At 58.0% G+C, this 24,399-nt stretch overlaps 2 protein-coding genes and 1 long non-coding RNA gene across 14 annotated transcripts in view; 1 reads left to right on the top strand and 2 right to left on the bottom strand.

The window, feature by feature from the left end:
- The window catches only part of Atcay (ATCAY kinesin light chain interacting caytaxin), a 29,090-nt gene extending 23,420 nt beyond the window's left edge, over positions 1-5,670 (bottom strand). For all 4 annotated transcript variants that reach the window (XM_078033707.1, XM_005332033.4, XM_078033708.1 and 1 more), the window contains exons 1-2: positions 5,488-5,670; positions 3,475-3,582 (exon numbers count right to left, since the gene is read on the bottom strand). In XM_078033707.1, the coding sequence (XP_077889833.1) occupies positions 3,475-3,551 (77 nt within the window). In that variant the 5' untranslated portion in view covers positions 3,552-3,582; positions 5,488-5,670. The remainder of the gene's footprint in view (positions 1-3,474; positions 3,583-5,487) is intronic.
- A 4,180-nt stretch (positions 5,671-9,850) lies between these two features.
- Zfr2 (zinc finger RNA binding protein 2) overlaps positions 9,851-24,399 on the top strand; it is a 44,357-nt gene continuing 29,808 nt past the window's right edge. For 7 of the 8 annotated variants that reach the window (XM_078033503.1, XM_078033473.1, XM_078033477.1 and 4 more), the window contains exon 1: positions 9,851-9,986. In XM_078033503.1, the coding sequence (XP_077889629.1) occupies positions 9,934-9,986 (53 nt within the window). In that variant the 5' untranslated portion in view covers positions 9,851-9,933. The other variant, XM_078033486.1, reaches the window with a different exon arrangement.
- LOC144371314 (uncharacterized) lies at positions 20,265-23,035 on the bottom strand. Of its 2 annotated transcripts, XR_013431408.1 has the most exons (3): positions 22,759-23,035; positions 22,601-22,660; positions 20,265-22,447 (listed from the first exon to the last, which is right to left on the bottom strand). It is a non-coding gene; the product is annotated as an uncharacterized LOC144371314 (long non-coding RNA). The 2 variants fall into 2 exon arrangements; XR_013431407.1 differs by having other exon boundaries at positions 22,601-23,035.

The following is a 24,399-nucleotide window of genomic DNA, read 5'->3' as shown; positions in this document are numbered from 1 at the left end:
GAGGCCCCCTGGGCTCCTGGCACCTGGTGCTGGATGGAACCCACGGAGGTCACCGCACCTAAATCTGCCAAGAACACAGAGCCACAGCTTCCCGGGTGCTCCCAGAGCAAACGAGGCTCTGACGACCACTCTTGCCCATTCTAGAATATTCCTAACGACACCCTGACCTGCTTGCTAAAAAGTGATCCCTCATCTGCCCGACTGCCGACTCTGGGCCTGAAGTCCCCCTCTGGGTGCCTGGTGAGGATGCTGCGCCCCTCAGAGGGGCTGGGCCGCGGCGAGGGTGGAGCGGGGCGGGCAGGCAGCCCCGGCCCCAGCTCTCCGCCCAGAGGCTGGCTGGCCCCCCCCACAGCCATTCCCCCTCAGCCCTCAGGCCACGCACCCAGAAAAACGGTCCAACAACCCACCGCCCACGCGGGGACGCTGGGCAGGCCCCAAGACCCAGCTGGACGGGACAGGCCAGAGCCGCCGCAGAGCCCACCACTGAGGGAGGACAATGTCCTGCGCCCGTCGAAAGGCCAGAAGCTGGAAGAAGGGTTCTGAGCGCGTGCGTGGGTGTGTGTGTACATGCGTGTGTGAGAGTGTGCGTGCGTGTGTGTGCATGCGTGCGTGTGTGTGCGTGTGCGTGCGTGTGTGTACATGCGTGTGTGAGAGTGTGCGTGCGTGCGTGTGCGTGCGTGTGTGCATGCGTGCGTGTGTGTACATGCGTGTGTGAGAGTGTGCTGCGTGTGTGTGCGTGTGTGCGTGAGTGCGTGTGTGAGTGTGTGTGTGTGAGTGTGTGCATGTGCATGCGTGCGTGTGTGTGTGCGTGTGTGCGTGCGTGTGTGCATGCGTGTGCGTGCGTGTGTGTGTGTGAGTGTGTGTGTGCGTGGTGCTGGGTGGCCTCGTGCACGCGGGGCAGGCGTTGTACGCCGAGCCACACCCCTGGCCTGAGATTTTGAATGTTTTACCCCAAAGAATCAAGAAACGTTTGGCAAGAAAGACGCCGTCCTCCGGGCACTGCGCACTGCGTCCGCGAGATGAAACGTCACCAGCTGCCCCAGAAACACGCGCAACTTTTGTTTTTATGTAATACTTTGAATTTTTTTTTAATTGAAAATTCTTGCCATGTTTAAATTTTTTTCCCCCCGGACAGTTCCAGAACTTGAGTTGCTGGCTGGGAGCCCTGGAGGACGAAGTCACAGACGGCCTTGCCCCTGGCGGTAAGTGTCCCCCAGCGAGGACGTCGTCCACCGAAGGCTGCAGAGGTTCCCACTCAGGTCCGGGCGCTGCAGAGCGGGCTGGGCAGGCCCCGCAGGCAGCTGGCCAGGCTCCCGTGGACACGACCCCAGGACAAGAGCTTGTCCGTGGCTTGGAGCAGGGCGCCCCTTGCTGCGCCACGTGGGTGCACGGAACTTGGGGTCTCCACACGAGTAGATTCAGGTGACGTCCTTGGATGTGGGGTGCTTCCTCCAAAGGCCTCGGCTCTGCTTGGACAGACGGACAGACGGCTCCAGAACTGCCTGCAGGCAGCCTCCCGAGGCACCGGAAGGTGGCTGAGCGCCCCTCCTGCCCGACCTGCACCCCTCTCCTCCGGGCTGGTCCACTCCACCGGGTTCGGCCCTGGGAGCCCTCGCAGGGGAGATTTTTCTGGAACTGGAGATTCTTTTCAATTCCCTTCCAGGCTGAGCGCAGCGGTCCTCGAGGTGGCTCCTCCGGCCTCGGGAGCCTGCAGGGTCCTCGGACCCCGTGTTGTATTCCCGGGTGGGCAATACCCACTCCCCTCATCTGTTGAGCGCCGGCTACCTGCCCGGCACCATCTTGGATTGGGGTTCAGCAGTGATCAAAGCAAAACATTCTTGCTCCTACGGGGTTCCCTGTGGTGGGAGACGAGTGCATCGGGGGGAGCCTGTGGCGTCTGGCACACCATGGTCCGAGAGGCGCCAAGGGTCTACGTGGTGGAGGCGTGTCCTGGTGTGCGAGGCACGGTGGTGGGATCCGGGGAGGCCCTCAGGTCAGGGTTGCTCTGGGAAGGGACTAAGGTCCTTCCTTGGACCCTTCGGGTCTCGGGAGACGTCGTCATAAGCCCTGCTGCTGAGCCGGGCCCACCAGCACCCTGGCTCCCTGCTTTGAGATGATGCAACTTGTGACAGTCACAGACGCTCATTCCACTGCCGTCCACCACGAGGTGATGCAGCCAAGGAGGGCTCTGGCCAGAGCCTGCACCATGCTGTTTGGACATAAGCCTCCAAAACTACGGGCTAAACAAAACCTCTTTTCTTTATAAAGCACCCAGCCTCAGGTACTTTGTTGTAGAAACGCAGAATGGACTAAGGCAGCAATATGGGAGGCTTTGAGTATCCGACAGTCGCTGGAGCAGCACCATGAACTTGCTGCCTGAACACATCATTCCAGAGGACGGGAGCAATTCCAAGGTCATTTTCACAGGGCTGGCCTCTCCTGAGGCTCCAGGGAGAGTCCATGTCCTGCCCTCCAGCTCCTAGGGGCCCCACAGCCTGTCCGTCCCACGCTGATGTCCCCAGTTCCTGTGGGAGATCTCTCTCTGCCTCCTCTTAGAGGGACACTTGGTGATCTTTAGGGCTCACCGGGTAGCCCACGACCACCGCTCCCGCCCCCGGCCTTAACTGAAACGCAGGCAGCAGCCCCGGAAGGGAGACTCTCAGGTTCCAAGGACTAGGACACCTTGTCCCGGGGCTTTCCCCACCTTCACGCAGGAAGGAAACCATTCAGGAGTGGGGAGGGCCAGGAGGGGCCAGGGGGTCATCTCTGAGGAGTGGCCTGAGGCCTGAAAGAGGCAGGAGGCAGTCTCCAGGAACAGCGCGCCTGGCTGAGGAACAGCAGGGGCAAAGTCTAAAGGTAAGAGTCAGCCCGTCAGGGAGGAAGCTGCTGGGCTCAGGGTGTGAGGAGGCTGGGGGGACACCAGGCCAAGGACCCAGCGGCAGGACCCTGGACTTTCAGAGGGATGGGCATGTGCCCAGGTGGGTTTAAGCAGGGGTGGGCCGGGTGCCTGTGGCAGCTACAGGTAAAAGTACACCACGGCTTGCGGCCCTTCGGCGCGGGTTGCGATGCTGTAATCTCTGAGATGGCTCTGGATTTGTGTGCGTGTGGCCCTGGGGTCGGGCCCAGGGACATGCCCCCACCCGGTGCACCCCAGCCCTTTCTGTTTTCTTCTGAGACAGGCTTTGCTGCATGGCCCAGCAGTCCCACCCCACCCGGGCCTGGGCCACTGTGCCCGGCTGGAATTCTTAAAGTGGCCTGTGGGGGGGCTCTGGGAGCCTCGGAGGAGGTCAGATGTTCAGCAGATATCCGCCATGGCCTGGCCTCCACTGGCCCGCCGTGAGGCCACAGGGAGGACTCGGGTCCCCCGCCAGAGGACCTGCCCGTTCCCACATAGAGCTTGGGGCAGGTCCGGGGGGCTCCAGGTGCCAGCTGGTGTACCTGCCACCCCGCTCAGGCGCTGGGCTAGAGTCCTACCTGGGGAGGTCCTCATCCTGCCACTCGTCCTTCACCTCCACCTTCTCCATCCGCAGGGTGGCTTCTGTGGTCCCCATGGGAGCCGGGAGGAGGGGCCCTGGAGGAGAGCTGGGAGGGAGGAGCGGGTTGAGTGGACAGGGGTCCTAACAACGGCCCCCCAACCGCAGCTCTCAGAGGTGGGTCTGCAAACAGCTCCGCACCCCTTCTTCCACCCACGAGGCTTCCTTCCCTAGGGCGAGCCGTGACCCAGACAGGCTCCTCCTCCCTCTGGATCTCAACTGGGAAGCCATGAATGCCTTAAAAGCTAGTTCAGACTAAAGTGTGAATGACTGATGTGCTTAATTTTCCCTGCTGGGACTGACACTTTCAAAGAGGACCAGGCCCACGCCTACCCTCTCTCTGCTCCAGTCCCCTCCCTTGCCCCCTGTTCTCCTGCACCTCCTGACAGCCTGACCCCAGGACAGGAAGGCAGCACTGAGCAGCAGGACTGGAAGTCATATCAGGTTTTGTTCTCAGGGTTCTGGGGGTGGGGCTCCGGACGGTGGCTTGGGTCCGCTGGGACAGGATGAGGGTTGAGGAGGAGCTGAAATGGGGGAACCCCGGCCCTGCAGACTCCCAGGCCCTTCACCTCTCGGCCTCGGCTTCCTGTTGGCAGGTGAAAGGACTAAAGTAGGGGCAACTTGTGGGCCCTCTGGACGGCCAGGGGGGTCTCCTGCTCCATCAGCCCTGCTCGCTGGTGCCTTTAATCAGTGGTTTCCAACCGGGATGACCCTGCCCACCCTCAGGGGACACTTGGCGATTTCTGCGGGCACTTTGGGTTGCTGTGCCTGAGGGACGAGCTCCGGGTGGAGGCCAGGGAGCCTGCTGGACACCCACAGTGCCCAGGCTGTCCCCAGGCAACAAGGGCGTCCTCAGGGCCAAATGTCCACGGGGCATTCAAGGGAAACAGCCATTTCTTCTCTATTTGCCTTTTGTGGGAGGGTTTCAGGCCCCAGCTCTGCAGTCACCATGGAGCGCAGCTGCTGGACCACCCTGTGACCTCCGTGTTCTGAAGAGCTCCTGTCACCCACACTCCTCAGCACGGGCGGACCCTGACCCCCAGCCCCGCACCGCTGCCCCTCTGCAGAGCTGGCAGGGCCAGGTGGTTGGGTGTGTCCCTCACACCGGGGGACGTGGAGATGGCTCTGCTGTGGCTGGTGAGGGGGGCCTCGGAGGGAGGCTGAGCCCCTCGGTCCCCAAGGAAGAGGGAGCAGCTGGACCTAGACGCTCCCGGGCTTCCAGAGAGCCCACATCCTCTCTTGGCTGCTTGAATGTCGTCATTCACTCATGGAGGAGGGACAGCGAGGCGCAGCACAGGAGCAAAACAGTCCCTTCCGGATGCTATGGCAGAGCGACCGCTGGGCGGGCGGGTCCTCTCCAGTGCAGATCCATCTCCTCCCTGGAAGGGGTCTGCAGCCCTGAGCTGGCAATGACCTCAGCTCCCTGGGGACCGACCGGCCACATCCGCCAAATACGGGGTGTGGTGGGTCCCAGTGGCCCACAAGCTCCTCTCAGGTCCCGGCCACGGTGGGGGGCATCTGGGAAGGAGTGTGGATGCTCGAGCTGATTATTAACCCATCAGGCACAAGTCGGGAAGAGGAGGAGGCGTCTTTAGCAGCTCCTTCCTCCCACCCCACCAGCCAGCCCTCAGCGACACACAACATCTTTTTCCCCAAATCCGCAGCTGGCAGAGCCCCTGGGGGTTATAAATAGGAAACAGCAGAGGCCCAGGGCGCTCCCCAGGAGAGGGGACAGCCCTTTATCTGCCTAAGCCCTGAGCTGTCCTGACAATGGTCAAACCTGCCCGCTGCAGCCCGTCCGGGAGGTTTGCTGGCCTGGGCCACAGGGCCACCAGGGCAAGATGGGCGAGAGCGCATCCTCCCTTCCATCGGCCCCACCTGGGGCTGGGCGGCAGCAAATGCCGCCCTCCGCCTCCGCCTCCCGGGCGCTGGAGCAGGAGACGGGCTCACTCACCTCTCGTCCCTGTCACTGTCACCGGCAAACAAAGGCGAGCGCTCCCGGTGCGCGGCACTCCTGGCCCCCGGGCCTTCAGAGCCTCGCGGGGAGAGGCTGGCGGGGACTCAGCATCCCGGGAAGGTCACCCTGGGCGACGCGGCGGCCGAGCTCTGCCGTGCAGGGCGGTGCAGCTGGGTCTGGGTCAGCGGTGGGCTCCCGCTGGCCGGGCGGTGGCCCCTGTCATCGCTGCCCGCGGCCTGCCTCCGAGGGTTCGCTGGGCGCACAGCGGGCGGGCGAGGCTGGCTTCTCGGGGGCAGTTACCGCCGCTGCTTTGTGTGCAGGGGCGGGAGGCGGGGGCAGGCGGCGGAGGAGCAGGCCCGGCCGCTCGGCTCCTCCCCGTTGGCGGGGGACGGGCCTCTCCGCAGCCGCCCGGGCAGGTGCCTCGCTCGTGTCTGGTGGCGCATCACAGATGTGAGGACGGAACAGGGGCAGCAGACGACAGGGACGCAGGGGCAGGCCCCACCCCGCTTCTCCCTTCAAGGAGCCGCGCGGGGACTGGAGCTGGGGCAGCAGCCTCTCGGACACACTGCCCGGCTGCCTCGGGCGCAGCGCCCCCTGCAGTTGTGCGCCGGGGAGCCGCAGCCGGGAGGGAGCCGCCAGCCCGGGGACAGTGGGGCTGAGCCCCGTCCTGCTCCCGGATCCGCGCCAGGCCTCATTCCCCCGGTCCGGGCAATGGGACGCTCCAGTGTCACCTCCAGGACCTCCTGAGAGGACGGGTAGACCAGGCTGCGCACGCGGAGGGAGCCTCTATCAGTGTCTCTTCCAATTGCTGCCCCCCCACCTGGGCCCTGTAACGGGCTGAAGGGTGGCCCCCAGGACACACGGGTATGCCCCAGTCCTGGGAACTTGTGCATGTGACTTTATTTGGAAAAAGGGTCTTTGCAGATGGAATTAGGTTAAGGATGCAGGATGCAGATCATCCTGGATTAGAGGGGTTCTAAATCCAACCACAGGCATCTTTAGAAGAGAAGGGAAAGGCGTGGGGTGGGGGAGGCCAAGTGAAAGATGGAGGCAGAGACCAGGGCGAGGCATCTACGGAGCCAAGGAACCCCAGGACTGCTGGAGAGAGTGAGGCAGGTAATAGATTCCCTCCAGAGATCCAGGAGGGACACCTCGGCAGACACCCCAATTTCAGACTTCTGATCTCCCAAACTAGGAGAGAATAGATGTCTGTGGCACTTTGCTAGGAAATGAAGCACATGACCTCAAGTAGAACTGACTTCTGTGTTCTCTCCCAGTTACATCACTGCAGTGGTCTTCTGTGTCGCAGGAACACGTTGCATTCACTCCTACCACAGGGCCTTTACACATGCTCTTCCCCCCTCACATATGTTCATGCTATCCATGTGTCAGTTCAGAAGCTGTCTCCTCAGAGAGGCTGCCTCCCACTCACCACCCTACCCCACTGCCCAACTTTTTTTTTTTTTTTGTACAATGCACTTTTCCTTAAATGGGGAAGAAATGCACTTAAAATTGACCACTTTACACTCGGTAGGGTGCAACTCGGAGGCATTGGTACGCTGATAGTCATGCACCACCTCCATTTCCTCATCCAGAACAGTTCACCACCCTTAGTGGAAGCCCGTCCCCCTGAGCAGCCTCCTCCTGCACCCACAGGTCTACACCCCATCTCTGGACTGTCCTGTCCTGGACTCTCCTGTCACTGGGTCATACACTGTGGCCTTGTGTGTCTGGTTCTCACTGAGCATGAGGTCCTTGGGTCCCTCCATGCTGCAGCTGTGTCACCTCACTCTTGCTGGTGGCCAAGGGACCTCTGGGTGTGGGTGGAGCCCATTTTATGCATCTGTTCATCTGCTGATTACACTTGAGATAGGTTCCACTTTGGGGCTGCTGTGAACACATGGGCACAAGTACTTGCTTGGGTCCCTGTTTTCAACGCTCTCGTGGGAATACCGAGGGGGGGATTTCTGGGTCATGCTGTGATTCTATCTTTCACTTATTGAAGAACACGATTTTTTTTTCACAGAAGTTGCCACTCAGAAATTATTTCTTTGTTTCTGTGGTTATTCTCTGTTTCACTTTTACTAGAATATGAATCTCCAGGGAGAAGGACTCTTGATCTTACTCACAGATATACTGTCCCCCAGAGGGTAGCACCTGACACTAGGGTGGTCAAGAGCCACCATGTATTAGTTGGCTTTGTGTTACTACAACAAAATGCCTAAAGTAGATAACTTATAAAGAGGATGGGTGTGTAGCTCATTGGTAGAGCACTGAGCATGAGGCCCCGGGTTCCATCTCTAAAGCATATGTACATACACACACACACACACACACACACACACACACACACACACACGGGGTGGGGGATGATTTAGCTCACAGTTTTGGAGGTCCCAGGGTATGGAGCCTGCATCAGCTCATTTCTGGTCCTCAATGGGTGGGAATGGTGGGACAGTGTGTGGGAGTATCTCATCTCAGACAGGAAGCCAGAGAGACCTGGGTGGAACCACGCCCAAACTCTCATAGAAGCCCTCTGGAAAGAACTACCTTCCAGGGCCTGTCCCCAGTGACCTAAGGACCTCCCACTAGGCTCCACCTCCCACTAGGCTCCACCTCCGACTAGGCTCCACCTCCCACTAGGCTCCACCTCCCACTAGGCTCCACCTCCCACTAGGCTCCACCTCCCAAGGTCTCTGCACCTCTGAATAGCACCACCCTGGGGACCGAGTCTTCAATCCACTTGGAGCCTTGGGGGACATGAGCCATGTTCCAACCACAGTGTGCAGTCAGGATGCCTGAGCGTGGACATCAGGAACACTCGGGCCTCCCTCTCTGCACCAGGCAGCAGTAGGGCACCTTGCCCCCAAAGAGCCTGCTGGGGAAGGAAGGGCCCAGAGCCTTGAGCACAAGGCCTGGACTTCCCAGGTCCTGGGTGAAGGGAATGCAACTGTCAGAAAGGACACTGCGTTGATGGCAGGGAGACGCAGGCTAGCCCTGGAGCCCAGTGCTGGGCACGAAACAGCAGCCTGTGGTCTCACAGAATCCCCTCAGGTAGGAGAGGCAGGAGGTCCCAGGAGTTGGCATTCATTCAGAGACAGGGCCCTTGGGAGGATCTCCTGGGGTGGGATGGGGTGGGGCGATGTGCGCTGGGCTCTGAGGAGCGAGTAGGAGTTTAATGGACAGAGGACAGAGAGAGGCATTTGGGGCAGAGCGGCCTGCCTGGATGGTCCGGGGTCTGTGGAGCGGCAGCTCCTCCCACGGACAGTGCCTTGGAGCTGTCCGCGGTGCTGAAGCCACCGCCTCTGACTAGGGGCTTGCCATCTCCCTGCCCTTTGTGTTGGCCCCGGCCAGTGTGGAAGTGCCTCCTGCGACGTGCCTCCCAGGGGCAGTATGTGGTCAAAGAAGTTTTGTTTTGTTCAGGAAGAGTTACGCTGCTGGCCGAGAGCGCAATGCTAACGAATAAAAGCGCACGCTAAAGGAGGTGACTGAGCCAAACTCGGAGAACAAGGTCATGTATGGATGGTCAACAAACATACTGTGAACAAAGGCCACCAGGAGCCTGGACCTCCAAGGTGCCTTTCCCTTGAGAAAAAGTCCCCCGGAGCCACTACGTCAAGGTCCACGGCAACTTTACACAAGCAAAGTGGTGGGAGCCGACTGGACGCCCTTCCAAGGGCTGTTGTGTGGACCAGCCAGGTCCTGGAAATCCTCACAGGAGACGGGGTTTGTGCAATCCAGAGAGAACAGGGGATTGAGCTGCCTTTGTACAGCAGACGCTGCCTTCATCGCCTAATTAGAACCGCGGGGCCTTGGAGGGGGGCCATGTGTAATTACCTCGCTGGGCTTTGGCCAGGGCATGGTGAGAGAGCTACACCTGCCAGACCAGCCAGACCATTGCTAGTGGCCACACACGGTCATGGAGACACGGAAGAATGCCATTCGTTTAAATCACCCGTGGGGCTCCTTTGGCACCCGGGGCTTCCATGGTGCCTGTCCAAGAATTAACTAGCCCTGGGTCATACAGGGGGGGGGCGGGGGAGGGCAAAAGAACACACCCCTGCCATCCTTGGCAAAAGTACTTTTTCCTCCAAGCCTCTTGTAATATGGCATAGTCAGAAGGCCAGATGCTTTGAGTGGGGCTCTGGGTAAGGGGCGGGCTTGAGAGGAGACCCTCAATTCCGAGTGGTTAAAGGGAATGCGGGGCTCCAAGTAAGGGGCGGGGCTTGTCATGGGGCGGGGCTTCAGCTGAGAACTGCTTATCTGAGTGGTTGAAGGCCAGGCGGAGCTCCGAGCGAGGGGCGTGACTCGCTGCAGGGGCGGGGCTTGATGTGGGCGGGGCTTGAGCAGAGACCCTCACTGGCTTGGGGAAGAGGAAGGCGGGGCCAGAGGAGGGGGCGGGCCGGTGACGTCAGCGGCCGCCGGCCCAGGGAAGACGCCAAGATGGCGGCGAGCAGCTCTTCCGGCTTCGCACAGGGCGCCGGCCCGCAGTCCAGGTAACGGCCCGCCCTCCCTCGCGGCGCGCGCCGGCCCTGCCCCAGGAGGACCGCGAGGCGAGGAGGCGGCAGCGGCGTGGTCGGAGCCGGCGGGCTGCCAGGCGGGCTGCGGCCGAGATGGCCTCGGAGCGGACCGTCAGGGAAGCGAGGAGGGGGCTCCTGACGTGGGAGGGTCCTCGGGCCTGTGGGGCTGGAGCACCGTCAACGGCCGGGGGAGCCCGGGAGGTACCTGGACGGGCGGGGAGGGCGGAGGGCGCCGACCCCTGAGGGACAGACGACCCCTGAGGGACGAACGGGCCTCCCGGTGGTGGGGGGGCGGAGGGCACAGGCCCCTGACGGACAGACGACCCCTGACGGACAGACGACCCCTGAGGGACAGACGACCCCTGAGTGATGGACGGGCCTCCGGGGGGGGGGCGGAGGGCGCAGGCCCCTGACGGACAGACGACCCCTGACGGACAGACAACCCCTGAGGGACAGACGACCCCTGAGTGATGGACGGGCCTCCGGGGGGGGGGCGGAGGGCGCAGGCCCTTGAGGGACAGAGGGGCCTCCGGGTGGGGGAGGTGGGGGCGCAGACCCCTGAGGGACAGAGGGGCCTCCGGGAGGGGGAGGTGGGGGTGCAGACCCCTGAGGGACGGACGGGTCTCCCGGTGGGGGGGCGGAGGGACCCCTGATGGGGGAGGAGGAGGAGGAAGGGTGCCTGGGGGGCAGCGCTGACCCCCCAAGGAGGAGGAAAAAGGGATCTGGGAGGCAGCAGCCAGCTGGTGGGCGAGGACCGACCCCTGTGGAGAAGGCAGCCCTTCCAGGGTGCCTGCGGGCCGAGGGGAGCCACCCTAGCGAGGGGACAGAGGACAGACCGGGAGGCAGGGCTGGGCTGGGGTGGTCTTGGAAGTCAGCTGGAAGGGTACCGGGGGAATCAGCGCGCGGGTGGGAGGAGCAAACTTGAGGTCCTGAGGCCCAGTGGGAGTGGGCACCTGGGGTTTGCGGGGAAGGGGGCTGAGCCCTTGAAACCAGCGGAGGTGTTTAGGTGTGAGAGCCGGGGCAGGTGGGGACCCAGGAGTTTGGGGGGATAGGAGCCCAGAGGAGAGATGGCAGCGGGTAGGGGGCAGGAGGGTTCTACTGGGGGCGACTTTCGGGGTACAAACACACCACAGCCTGTTCTCCAGGGCCTCTCACTGCTGCAGCTCTGCTGCCCCCTGCCTGTCACCCGAGTCACACAGCCAGGGCTTGCAGCTCCAGGGAAAGGACCCTGACCTGTCATTTTCGTGTACCCCCCTGTTTCCAACTGGCAGCCTGGTAGAACCTCTTGGGCCAGTTTCGCAGCCTCTTTGGAGCCCGCCATCCACGTTAACTGCCCTTGGGCACCTCAGAGACAATTGTTCCCTGAGCCTGGGGCCTCTGCCACATGTTCACGAGTGTCCGAGCTGCTGGGAGCTGCCAGCCCGTGTTCTGGTCCCGTACAGTGGAATGTGGGTCCTGGGCCAGCTTCTGTGCGGCCGTGGGCTCCCTCTTATGGAGTTACAAGGAGAGGCCAGTCAGGGCCTGCAAACAGGCCTGGGAGTCAGCATGCCCCGATGTTTTCTGCACCCCAGGGCTTCCCCGTCAGGCCTGGCTAGCTGTGCTTCTCTCAAGGGAGAGTGCTTGGCTGCCGTTTTCCTGGGATGGACCTTTTTCACTCTTCTTTTCTGTTTTCCTTGTGCTCAGTGGCAGTCTGAGGACCAGGGCCCGGGCTCAGCCATCCTCCTGGCTGAGGCTGTGCGCTCCTGGCAGCACTGCCCCGCCTGCCCGCCAGCTCTTCCTTTCCCTTCTCTCTCCAGTGCTTCCCTCATTCCCATGGGCACAGTCCCTTGATTGTTGGGCTATTGGCATGGCCTGCCAGGAGAGCAGCTGAGTCTTTAGGCTGTTAAAATAGGTCACTGCTGAGGTCAGCAGGTGTTTTTGTTTTGAGTTGCGTTAATGGACTTACACATTTTAGTGCTGCTCTTTTCTGTCCTGTGGTGCTCCGGCAATGCGACGTACACATAGCCAAGAATGTGACACTGTCATCAAATGTCCAATGTTGTTAGAATGGTCTCTGCGAGAGGGTTATTCTTCAAAAAAAGAATAAATGTTAACTAAAGCTGAAAGTACTGTGGGAAGCAAGATTATGTACATTACTTGAATGATCTTAAGTTGCCTCAGCCCTCTTCTTTTGGGGGAAGCCACTTTGCTTGGAAATTTGAGCTGCTTTTAAACCATGTGTTTCTTATATAATGTGCCATAGGAAAGCTGACTGGACCCTAGGTGTTGTGAGTCCCACTCTCCGGCAGTCCTTGGACAATGGTATTTACAATGCCTGTGTTGTGACTTGCCCCAGCAGAGGCAGCAGTACTCCTCTGGAGCTCTGAGAGGGTTTTCTTGGCTTGTAAAGCTGATGACCACGGCCTTGGATGGGGCTGTTCCTTGCACGGTCATCCATAAATAGGGCTGGGGTCTGGACTGTTCTTTAGTTGTCAGTCAGCATTGCCTGTGTGTTTGCAGTTACTTGTTGATATTATCTTTTTGGAACCCAGTTATGTCATGACATGTTATGCAGGCACTGTACTGCTGAGCTGCACTTCTCTTTAAAAATAAAGTTTATTTTGAGATTGGGTTTCCCTAAGTTGCCCAGGTTGGCCTAGAACTTGTGATCCTCGTCCATCAGTTTCCCAAGTAGCTGGGATTTCTCATGTGGCTACCACTGGCATTGCTTATCATTTCGTTATTTTATGTAGCTTTGAGTCTCAGTGCTTTTCACAGTTAGGACTGCAGGTATTCAGAATGAAGGAGTAATCCCATGTGACTCCAACCATGCTTTTGTCAGCTCAGGGGTGCTGCTTAGCGGTGAGGCCAGGGGCTGCTGGGGACACCCCATCTATGTTTAAGTCTTGTGGGTTATGAGATGTGCAAAGCTGGATGGGCTGTATGCTGGGCTTCCCTCCAAGACAGTGGCAGGCAGGCCAGCTCTGTTGCCTCCTGGAGTAGTTTTGTTGAATTCCCACTGGGATCTGGCAGTCGGCTACCTTTGTTTTACACACTCCCCCCTGTGGTCCTGGGATTGAGCCCAGGGGTGCCTACCACTGAGTTAAACTGACAGCTCCTTTTTTATTTTATTTTAGAGAGTGTCTTGCTAAGTTGCTGAGGCTGGCCTTGAACTTGGGATCCTCCTGAGCAGCTGGAATTACAGGCATGACTACTGTATCTGACAAAAAAAAGTACATTTTTAAAGAAGACTTATTGCATGACCGAATTATGCTATCTCAGACCCTATCACAAGTGAATTGAATGTTTTTACAAATTTTCAGGGCTGAGGATGTAGCTCAGTGATAGAGCGCTTGCCTAGCATGTGCCACACCCCTGAGTTTTATCCTCAGCACTGTAAAAAAAAAAAAAATTTTCAAGTATAGATTTTGAATTTTTATTTTATCCATTTTAGAATCAAAAATAAATTCCTAAACATTGGGATAAAAGTAAACTCCTAGAGATCCTTTAAATTCCCAAACATATTCTCTGTTTCTGAATTTTTTTTTTAAAGAGAGAGAGAGGTAGAGAGAGAGAGAATTTTAATATTTATTGTTTAGTTATCGGCGAGTACAACATCTTTGTTTGTATGTGGTGCTGAGGATCGAACCCGCACTGCACGCATGCCAGGCGAGCGTGCTACTGCTTGAGCCACATCCCCAGCCCCCTGTTTCTGAATTTTTATAATCTTCTTTTAAATTTTTTTATAGTTGTAGATGGACAGAATGCCTTTATTTTATTTTTATATGGTGCTGAGGATTGAAACCAGGACCTCGAACATGCTAGGCAAGCGCTCTGCCACTGATGATTATCATCATCATCATCATCATCATCATCATCATCATCATTATCGTGTGTGTGGTGCTGAGGGGTGCTTTGCCACTGAGCCACATCCCAGCCCTTTTTGTTTTTTGTTTTGAGACAGGGCCTTGCTAAGTTGCTGATGCTGTCCTTGAACTTGCAACCCTCCTGCCTCAGCCTTCCTGGTCACTGTGATGACAGGCGTAGCCACTGTGTCCAGCTGTAAAAGCATTTTCTCATGACTCTTGGAATCCGTGTTTGCCATGAATGTAGCCTGACAGGGGCCAGAGGGCAGGCACCTCAACCAGTCAGCCACACATGGGGTGGGAGACCAGGTGGCAGGACTTGGTTTTTAGGTGGAACCCTCCCACACCAAAAGACCAGCACCAAGCAGAGCTCTGCAGAGTTCAGGAGTCTGCCTTTTGGAGGCCGGGCTGGCAGAGGTGGGGTTGGCAGAGGTGGGCTGGTCAGGGCGGTGTCGTGGCCCCGTCTGCTCATAAAGGGAGCCTGCGTAGCACAGGCACAGGAAGAACCCTGTTCCTGCCGCTATAGTTACTTGAGAGGGCTCTGAGGATGTGTAGTTTGTGTTTTGAGGTTTGGGCCAGTTTTGGTTGTCATCATGCTCTAAATTGGGGTCTCACTATGTTGCTGAGCCTGGCCTTAAACTCACGGTCCTCCTGCCTCAGCCTCCCCAGTAGCTAGGATGTCAGGCATGTCCACCACGCCGGCTTACTTCCCTTCCCTAAGGTAGGTGCGAGGTGCCTGAGGCACCATGTTCCCACCCTGGCAGCCCACCAGGGGCTGCTGGTTGTCCCCGGATATCCGGGGCTCCAGACGAGTGCTGCCAGTCACACACCCTACACCGTCTATCTGCTCTTTGCTCCGGGTGGTGTCCTGTGGTCTTCTCTTGGGTGGACCCTCAGCCGAGGTGTTGGTTTGGTGGGTGCTTTGCCCTGGCAGCTTCCCTGCTAAGGCGACTTGGGCGTCTGTGGCACTTGCTTCCTCTGCTGTTCTGTTGACCGTGCCCCAGGGCAAAGCTTTGTCCCTGCTGGCTGAGACTGGAGAGGCTTCCTCCGGCTCTGTTGGCTTCTGGCCCCTTGGATGGTTGCTCCTGGAGCAAAGCTGATCCCAGCCTCCGGTGCCTGGGCTGAATGTTCTGGAAGGCCATCAGCTAGCTTTGATTTTGAATGTAGTGGTTGCTTCTCGGGCCACTGTCCTCTCTGTGGAGCTTCCTTATAGGTGCCCTGGCGGCGAGCTTGGCTTGTCACTTCCTTCCCACAGCAGAGGGTACATGCTTGGGGGGCCGCAGAGCTGCTGCTGCTGCTCCCCAGGAGGTTTCCCACCCCCCACAGGCAGGAGAGCAGCGAAGCCACACCTGATCCCCTCACAGCTCCTGAGACCTGAGAAACAGTTGAAAGGCATCACTTTGTTGAATGGCTCGGCTGGAAGCTCTTCACCTGCCTGCTCCTCGGCCACGCCTGCGCCCTCCCTCCGGCCCAGCCAGCAGTGTCAAGGAGCCTCGCTCCACAGTGCGTGACTGACGACCACCACAGGGCCACCCTGTGAGGCACCTTCCTTCAGCAGGATGGAAGAGAAACCCAGGGGCTGCTGCCAGACACAGCCTTGCCCCCTGAGAGGCTTGGGCACAGCCCCAGAACGTGGACGGGGCTCTGTCCCAAGGGGCCGAGCTGGCCCTGGTGTGGAGCTGGATTCTGACCGCAGCTTCAAGTCGGTTGCGGACAGGGCGGGTGGTAAAGCCTCTGCTACCTTGGAACAGCTCGAGATCTCTGTAGTGCGTCGGCATGCTTTCCAGGGGCATCTGGGTTTGTAGTGGGGGTTTCACCTGGAGACACACATAAGGCTTTCACAGTAAAAGAGAAGAAAATGCCAGTTCTGCTAAGCCTCGCAAGCACACGGTCCAACAGGCAGGCTGGGTGCGGCTCAAGCACTGAGGCCCGGGGTCCCGTCCCAGCACCAGAAACAAAACAAAAGTGTATGGTGTGTTTCAAACATAAAGCCCCTGAGAACAGGAGTACAGTCAAATAGCGTCTGGGCTGTAGAATGCGACCTCACTGCCAATAAAGCAGACCTGAGGCCCCCTGGGCAGCGACCGTGGGGCCTCGCTCGTGCTGCCCTTGACCTTGGCCTCCAGCCTTGCACAGTGTACCCACTGCACCCCGAGCTGCTACCTTCCAAGCTCAGCATGCAGGAGCCAGGGTTTCCCTCAGCAGTGCTGAAAGATGGGTGTGCTTGATGCCCAGGTCTCCGGCTGCCTGTGCTGGCCTCTCACCACTGGGGGGCCCTAGGAGGAGGGTGCTAGAGAGGCCAGCAGCGGAAGAGCTGTGTCCCCAAGTTAAGAGCCTCCTCAAAGCAAGAATCACTGAGGTAGCTCAGCCCTGGGATTCTGGGAGAATCTCTTCCTTTGGGTTTTCATGTCTTGGACTCTGTCTTCTGTGTTTCCGTGTGCTCCCACTGAGATGTTCTTTGGAAGCCATATCCAGCAGAATCATCATTATTTGCCACTGGAAGGACATGTCCTACTTCCTGATGGTCCCTGGGCATCCCACCACTGGCCTTGACCTTGGGTTCCACACTGCATTTTGATGCCTGTTCTTCCCTCAGGGTCTTGGTCCCTTGAGAACAAGTAAGAACATGTCAGGAGAGAGGCCAGGTGGGGGACCTGGACGTCTCTGGTGAGCCCCGTCCATCCTCAGGACCTCGATGTCTCCAGGAATTCAGTGAACTGTGAGCAAAACTGTATCAATGGGTCTTGCCGCCTTTGTGTTCTAAATCTAATCTGGAATGCGTGCCTCCCTCTGCCCCAGCAAACATTCAGAGCAAAGAGCCACTCAGAGACCACAGCCCAGGGAGGATGGGAGAGCAGGCATCAATGGAGTTGGGCTAAAATACCAGTTTTCCTCCACCAGTGGTGGCCAGAGCATGTCCAGCTTCCTGCCTGAGCTCCCACCCCCAGGTTGGTCCCCAGCCCAGGCATTGCTGTCATGGAGACAGCGGGCAGCAGCACTGCAGTGCCAGGCGGCTGTCTCTGAGCAACAGGTGGTTCCAGCAGCAGCAGCAGCAGGAGACCTGCTCGTGGACCGAGGGCGGCTTTATAGGGCGAAGCTGCGACGTCTCCAGTTCCTGGGCCTCACAAGCTGTTTGCTCTCACACCAGCTGTGTGTGAGCGGGCGGCCACTGTTTAAAGGCTGGCCAGTTTCACAGTGAGTCTTGAGTCCCAGCAGTGCTTCACCCGGGCAGCTCTGGCCACCCTGGACACACAGTGCACCAGCCCCAAGCTGGCCCAGGGACACGGAGTCCTCCTTCAGTGGTCTCACTGTCCCAGCACCAGGTCAGCTATTCCTATTTCACAGGTGAGTAAACAGAAGCAAGAAAGAGTATGGCCAGCCCAAGGCCCTGCAGGCCACTCCAGATTCCACACCCTCTGCTGACCATGCTCCCCACAGTGCCTCGGCCCCAAATCCTCTTGGCGCGCACCAGAACCACTGGAGTCGTCAACCCTCCCATCCCTTCCTGCACCTGTAGCGTTGCTCTATGGACTAGTGTTATTCGGGAAGCCAGCGCCTGAGGAGGGGTCACGTCACAGTCTGATCATTTGAAGAGGTGCAGAGACCCTGGCCCGGGAGCACTGCCTCCTCCCCCGGGTGAGGCCACAGCAGAAAAGCCCTCACCAGCCTGTCAGCTCCACGCCTTGACCTTGGGCTCCAGCCCCCAGAACTGTGAGCAATAAACCTCTGTGCTTTACTAGTCCCCAGGCTGTGTCTGTTGGAGGTGTGCACAGTGACTGAGACACTGTCCCTGGTGACTCAGTGGGCTCCTTGTGCCCCAGGCAGAGGGACTGGTTTGCCGATGGAAGCTGAGCAAACCCTTTGCCATCTCTAGAGAGCCACCAGCCCCAGAGGGGCCTCTCCCTGGTCGGCCAAGCCATGAGATGCAGAAAATAAAACATGACTACCACAGGGAGGTGGGCTTTCCCGTGGGCACCACCTTCATGGACACCCTCTCCCCAACACCCTCCTGCCCCTGCCTGGACCAGGCAGGGGTTAAGGGTCTCCCTGCTCTTCCTTGTGACTTCCTGACTGTGCCTGCACCTTCCTGAGTCCCCAGCTTTAGCTCTCTGGGTGTCTGACTCTGACTCAGTGTCACCACCCTCCCCTCAGACCTTGGAGATTGTCCCCAGGGCATCTCTCCAGAAGTGTTCCAGCAGCCACCCTCACTGGCTCTGAGTTCACAGCTGGTGCCCTTGGTCTTGGCCATGCACTCCTACGTCCAGCTCAGCCCACGCCCAGTCCCGAGCTTCGACTTTATATGGTTGTCAAAAGAGTGAGAGCAGGTACACAGCCGATCACGTGGCCTGCAGCTCTGGGAATGTGTGCCCTGTGCAGGAGTGGCCAGCCCCACCTCAGGCCCTAAGCGCTCTTCCTCCATAAGCCACTTAGGCCACCAGTGCAGGGCTGGCCTTTTGGGCACCCGCACCCTAGTCCTTTGGGCTCCAGGGACCTACTGCCCTGATAGGCTTCCTGCCTCCATATAAGTCTCCTGTGGCTGCTGTAACAAATAGCCACACACTCAGGGGCTCAGAAATACAAAATGGAGCCAGGTGCAGTGATGCACACCTATAATCCCAGTGGCTCTGGAGGCTGAAACAGGAGAATTGTGAGTTCAAAGCCAGCCTCAGCCTCAGCAATGGTGAGGCACTAAGCAGCTCAGTGAGACCCTGTCTCTAAGTAATATACAAAATAGGGCTGGGGAGTGGCTCAGTGGTCGAGGGCCCTGAGTTCAATCCCCGGTACCCCCCATCCCCCCCAAAAAAAAGAAATCCAAATGGGTCTCTCTGAGGTAAAACCAGGGTGTGGGCAGGTCTTCCCACCTCTTCCCCTGCCGGAGCCAGGCATCCCTTGGGCTGTGGTCCCATCACTCTACCCCCAGTGGCAGGACCACAAGCCTGGGCACCACCTGGCCCTGTTTCCTCTCCCTCTCGCCCTCCTGTGCTGGGCTGCCCTGGCCCCCTCTGGGGCTCTTTGCTTCTGCTTCTGCCCCTGCCCTGTCCCAGTCCCTTGTCGCCCTGCTCCGCATGGAGCTCCCCAGGTGGCTCCGAGTGGAGGCCGCAGGCTGCGGCTGCCCCTGAGGCGACCCGTTTCCTCTGGCCTCTCCGGCTCTGCGCTTCTCCTGCAGCAGGCCAGCTGCCCACCTCCAGCCTTGGTGCAGTTCTGCCTGCTCAGCGGCACCTTTGCATCTGGCTGGGCAGCGGCCAGCACATGTCCCTGGACTGGTCGTGCCCACCACTGCTGCCAGGGCTTCTCTCCCTTCCCCTCAGATCTCACTCGGACTGCTCTCAAGCACCACCAGCAAAAGCAGAGTCACCTTACAGTTCCCGAGGGACTCGGGCTCCTTCAAGGCCTGGATGGTGTCTCCTCTAGCTGGCCCCAGGTGGCTCCCTCCACTCTGTTCTGTTCTTCACATGCAAACAGTTGTTGATGCGAAGCTGAGGGTTAAAACAGCAGCCAGCAGACCAGCCTGTAGGAGGCGCTGTGCCCAGCGAGGTCAGGGGCTTCTTCCTGTCCCACTGAATCTCGTGCTTGTTTTGTGTTTCCTTGCTTTCTCTCATCTTCCCTGAGTGCCTTGCATGGTGTGTCACCTTCCTTCCTGTCACTAACAAATACCTGATGACCAGCTTAAAGAGGACGGGGGTTTTGCTCAGTTTGGGAGGTGGCAGGACGTGGTGGGCAGGCCTGCTGCTCTGGGCCTGTGGTGAGGGGCACAGCTTGCAGGGAGCCCGTGGTGCCCCAAACCATTCTCTTAGTGGCCAGGGAACACAGAGAGCATCTCATAGTCCCCTGCAGGGCCACACCTCCAGGGTCCGAGGCCTCCCACCAAACCCAGCTCTCAGGCTCCTCCATCTCCCAGGTGCACCTCCTTGGGCCAGGCCTGCAACACATGGCCTCTGGGGACAGTCCAGGCCTAGCTGCAGCATCAGATCCTTATGCTGATAGAAATCCCCCAGTTCTGCATCCTCATTGGGTGAACGGGGCCTTGGCCTTAGATGGACAAGGGCTAAGCCCTGATGTCCAGACACCTGCTTCCCCGACTCATTTCAAATTCGGTTTGTTTTTTTTAATGCCGAGGATTGAACTCAGGGGTACTTCCCTTGAGCCACATCCCTAACCCTACTTTATATGTTATTTGGAGACAGGGCCTCACTGAGTTGTTTAGTGCCTCATGTTTGCTGAGGCTGGCTTTGAGGCTGACAATCCTCCTGCCTCAGCTTCCTGAGCTGTTGGGGTTACAGCGTGGCCACCACACCCGCCTACTTTAATGTTTTAAAACTTCCAAAACAATAATTAGTTAGAACTGAAGACTTTATACAAAGTGCCTTTTTAAAAAATTATGAATGTAGGTGACTGTCCTTTTCACGAGTATTTTCCCACATTTTTTATTCGTGTGTTCTCATGGCTCATGACGGTGGATTTGTTGTCACACTCTCCACGCATACCAGGCGACAGGAGTGTCCCCCAGAGCTTCCTCTTCCCCCAAAAGATACTTTCAAAAATAGCTTTCTTGGGGCTGGGGATGTGGCTCAAGCGGTAGCGCACTCGCCTGGCATGCGTGCGACCCGGGTTCGATCCTCAGCACCACATACAAACAAAGATGTTGTGTCCGCCGAGAACTAAAAAATAAATATCAAAAATTCTCTCTCTCTCTCTCTCTCTCCTCTCTCACTCTCTCTTTAAAAAAAAAAATAGCTTTCTTGAGACATAACTCACTGCACAGTCCACCCTTTTAAAGTGCAGGAACAGTGGCTTTCTGACATTCATGGGGTTATCACCCATCACCTCTAACTCCAGAACATTCTGTCATCTTAAAGGAAAACCCACGCCATGAGCAGTGTCCTGTCCCTCCCCAGCCCTGCAGACACAGCCTCACCCACGGCCTGGTTCACCCCGCACAGTGGGTGGACTGGGTTCCTCCTCTTCGTGCCATCACGGCTTCTTCTCCTCCTCCTCCTCCTCCTTCTCTGCTGGCAAAATGTGTTTACTATAAAATTTGTTGCCTAGCCTGGGCAGGTGCTGCTGGATCTGCCCTAGTGACAGGGCCTTTCTACTCAGGCTCAAGCCAAGGTGACCCCAGGCAAATCCATTGGGCCAGTGCCTTTGGCAAGGAATGGGGCAGGCCAGAGCTCGCAGCCCTCAGATTCCTCAGGGGACCCAGGAAAAAGCCAAGGAACTGCAAGAAGGGAGCGAAGGTCAGCGTGACTCTGCTGTGGGAAGCTGAGGAGGTGGAGGCCTCGGGGCCTGTTCCTCCCCAGGCCTAGGCCCTCAGCCTGTCCCACCCACTCTCCCGTGTCCTGCCCTCCCCTTCCAAGTGTCTCCCGGGCAGCTCTGCACACCAGGCCAGGCCAGCCTCCCTGCCTCGGCCCTGCAGCCCAGGAGCTCCCAGTCATGACAGCCACATGTGTCCCCAGACATGGCCCAGGGTCCCGAGGGCAGGATTTCTCTGTGACACTACTGCTCTGAGGTCCTGGGCCTGGCAGCCACAGGGCTGAACCCTGATTTCCTACCCAGCTGAAGCAAGGCTTGGAGGACTGGCTGCTGCTGCCCCGGCCAGGCCTCCCTGCGACTCTCAGATCTCACGGCCTGCGTCCAGGCGTCCTCATGCCCTCCCGAGGCTGGCAGACTGCAGCAGAAGTGACTCTGCCCTTCCTGAGCCTGGGCCTCCACGGGCCTGGCCTGCATCCCCCTTGGAGTACCCAGCATGTGAATGACCCAACCTGGCCCCTGGAGGAGGAGAGCCCCCATGGCCCATCTGGCAGCTGCAGCCTGAGACGCGGGAGGGAGCCCCGCCCAGGCTGCCTGCAGAGGCTGGAGCAGCAGGGACCACAGGCCTCACGCTGGCCACCGTGGCCAGCTTGAGCTGCAGCAGCAGGCCACCCGCTGTCGTGAAAGCACACCCTTTGACTCTTTCCAACCATTCCAAAATGGAAAAGCTCTTCCCTGGGGCCCTGAGAAAACAGGCTGCAGTTTCAGTAAAGAAACAATCGCCACAAACCAGCAGCCACAGGACGAGCCTGTGGCCCTTCCACTCTCCTCTCCCTTCCTGCCTGGGCCCCCTGGGCAGAGCTCTCAGGGAGAGGCAGCGACTGGGTGGCCCGGGACTGGGTGGCCCGCGGGGCGGCTTCCCTGTGCATGACAATTACTCAACATGAGGTGGGCCAAGAGTTCCCTTTTTGGGTCTCCATCACTGCCACCAGAGCTCCTGACACTTGGCCTGTGGGGGCGTCTCAGCCCTGGCTGCCTGGGGGCGGGCTCTGGCTGACCTGTGAGTCCTGTTGGCTCTCTCCCACTCCCTCCAGCTTGGCCCTGGGGTGTCTCCCCAGGGTCCTGCAGCCCTGGCCTTTCACTTCTCACTCCAGCAGCCTGGTCATGGCAGTCTTAGTCAGCTGGGGCCTCTGTGACAGAATCCTGCAGAGTTGGTGGCTTCAGCAGCAGACCTTTATTTCCTGCAGTCCTGGAGGCTGCAGGCCAAGATCAAAGCGTGGGCAGGGCGGGTTTGTCCCACGGCCTCTTCTTGGCTTGCAGATGGTGGCCGCTTGCTCCCCGTCACTGTAACGACATACCTGACGTAATTAACTTAAAGAGTGCAGGTTTCTTTCCTCTGTAGTTGGAGAGGTTTCGGTCATGATGGGAGCCTGTGGCTTTTAGGTGTGTGGCAAGGGGCACATCATGGAGGGAACTTACGACAGCAGACCCGCTTACCTCATGAGCCAGGGAGCAAACGAAGGGGGTCTGGAGATTTGGCTGTGGTGGACCATCGCCCTGGCACGTGTGAGGCAATTAAAAAAAAAAAGGAAGAAGGGGGGGTCACCAACCCCTTCCAAGGCACATCCCAGTCCTGCGGACCCCCACCAGCTCACTTCTTAAAGCCTCTCCACCTCCCTAGGGCACCACTGGGACCCAGTCTCCAACTCCAGCTCCACGCCACGCAGTCTCCTTCCCGCGTGCCTGGCGTGGCCTTTTTGCCGTGTGCCTTCTCCAGGCCTGTGGGGCCAGACCCCAGCCTGTGGCCTCAGGCACTCTTTATCAGCTCTTTAAATACCGTGGCCCTGGGCTCAGGGCTCGGGGTCTGTCTGACTCTGGAGGGCACAGGTCTGTCCGCAGCTCCTAAAACAGCTCACATCCTGTCACGGGACCGGTGGCTCCCTTTGCTTCCTGGATTAATCTAGGAGCCCTGAGCCAGAGTTTCTCTGTGCAGCTGGCAGCCACTAGGGCTGCTTCTGTGTTTTGGCTGCTGTCCATCACACTGCTGTCGACATGGCTGTACATCCATGTCCCCCTTGCTTTGGGATGACACCTGGGCAGGAGCTGCTAGCTCACCTGGGCAGTCTGTCCAGCCCTTAGAGAGCCGCTGGACATTTTCCATAGTGCTGGCACTTCCCATTCCCATGGGGCTGCTTCTTGGGGTGATGAAAATGTTCTAAAATTAATGTGGTGAAGGTTGCACAACTTCCCAGATGTACTGAGGCCATCACACTTTACACTTTAAATGGCTGAATTGTGTCGGTGTGAATTAGATCTAATAAAGCTATTATTTTTAATTTTTTGGTGGGTGGTTACTGGAGATTGAACTCAGGAGCACTTGACCACTGAGGCACATCCCAGCCCTTTTTTGTATTTTATTTAGAGACAGGGTCTCCCTGAGTTGCTTAGTGCCTCACCATTGCTGAGGCGGGCTTTGAACTCGCGATCCTCCTACCTCAGCCTTCAGAGCCACTGGGGTTACAAGCGTGCATCACCGTGCCCAGCAGTTGTTATTTTATTTTTTTAGAGAGAGAATTTTTTAATATTTATTTTTTAGTTTTTGGGTCAACACAACATCTTTTTTTTTTTTAAGAGAGAGTGAGAGAGGAGAGAGAGAGATAGAGAGAATTTTTAATATTTATTTTTTAGTTCTCGGCGGACACAACATCTTTGTTGGTATGTGGTGCTGAGGATCAAACCCGGGCCGCACGCATGCCAGGCGAGCGCACTACCACTTGAGCCACATCCCCAGCCCCAATACAACATCTTTTTATTTTAATTTTAAGTGGTGCTGAGGATGGAACCCGGGCCGCACGCACGCCAGGCGAGCGCGCTACCGCTTGAGCCCCATCCCCAGCCCCAACACAACATCTTTTTATTTTAATTTTAAGTGGTGCTGAGGATGGAACTCAGCGCCCCGCGCATGCCAGGTGAGTGCGCTGCTGCTTGAGCCACACCCCAGCCCCAGCAGTTGTTATTTTTAAAGACAGTACAGAAATTACAATTTAATGAGGATCAGGGGCTGGGGTTGTAGCTCAGGGTTGAGCACTTGCCTGACATGCATGAGGCACTGGATTTGATCCTCAGCGCCACATTAAAAAATAAATAAATAAATATATTGTGTCTATCTACAACTAAAAAAATTTTTTAAAAAAATGATTTAATGAGGATCAAATTGTTAAATCAAAATTATTAAAGTTCCTTGGGTTCTGAAACACTGAGTTGCATATTCTTCCGTGCTTCTCAGAGGTCAGGTG

Source organism: Ictidomys tridecemlineatus, chromosome 2, assembly GCF_052094955.1.
Source record: "Ictidomys tridecemlineatus isolate mIctTri1 chromosome 2, mIctTri1.hap1, whole genome shotgun sequence".
Taxonomy (NCBI): domain Eukaryota; kingdom Metazoa; phylum Chordata; class Mammalia; order Rodentia; family Sciuridae; genus Ictidomys; species Ictidomys tridecemlineatus.
This window is presented reverse-complemented; position numbering and strand designations above follow the sequence as displayed.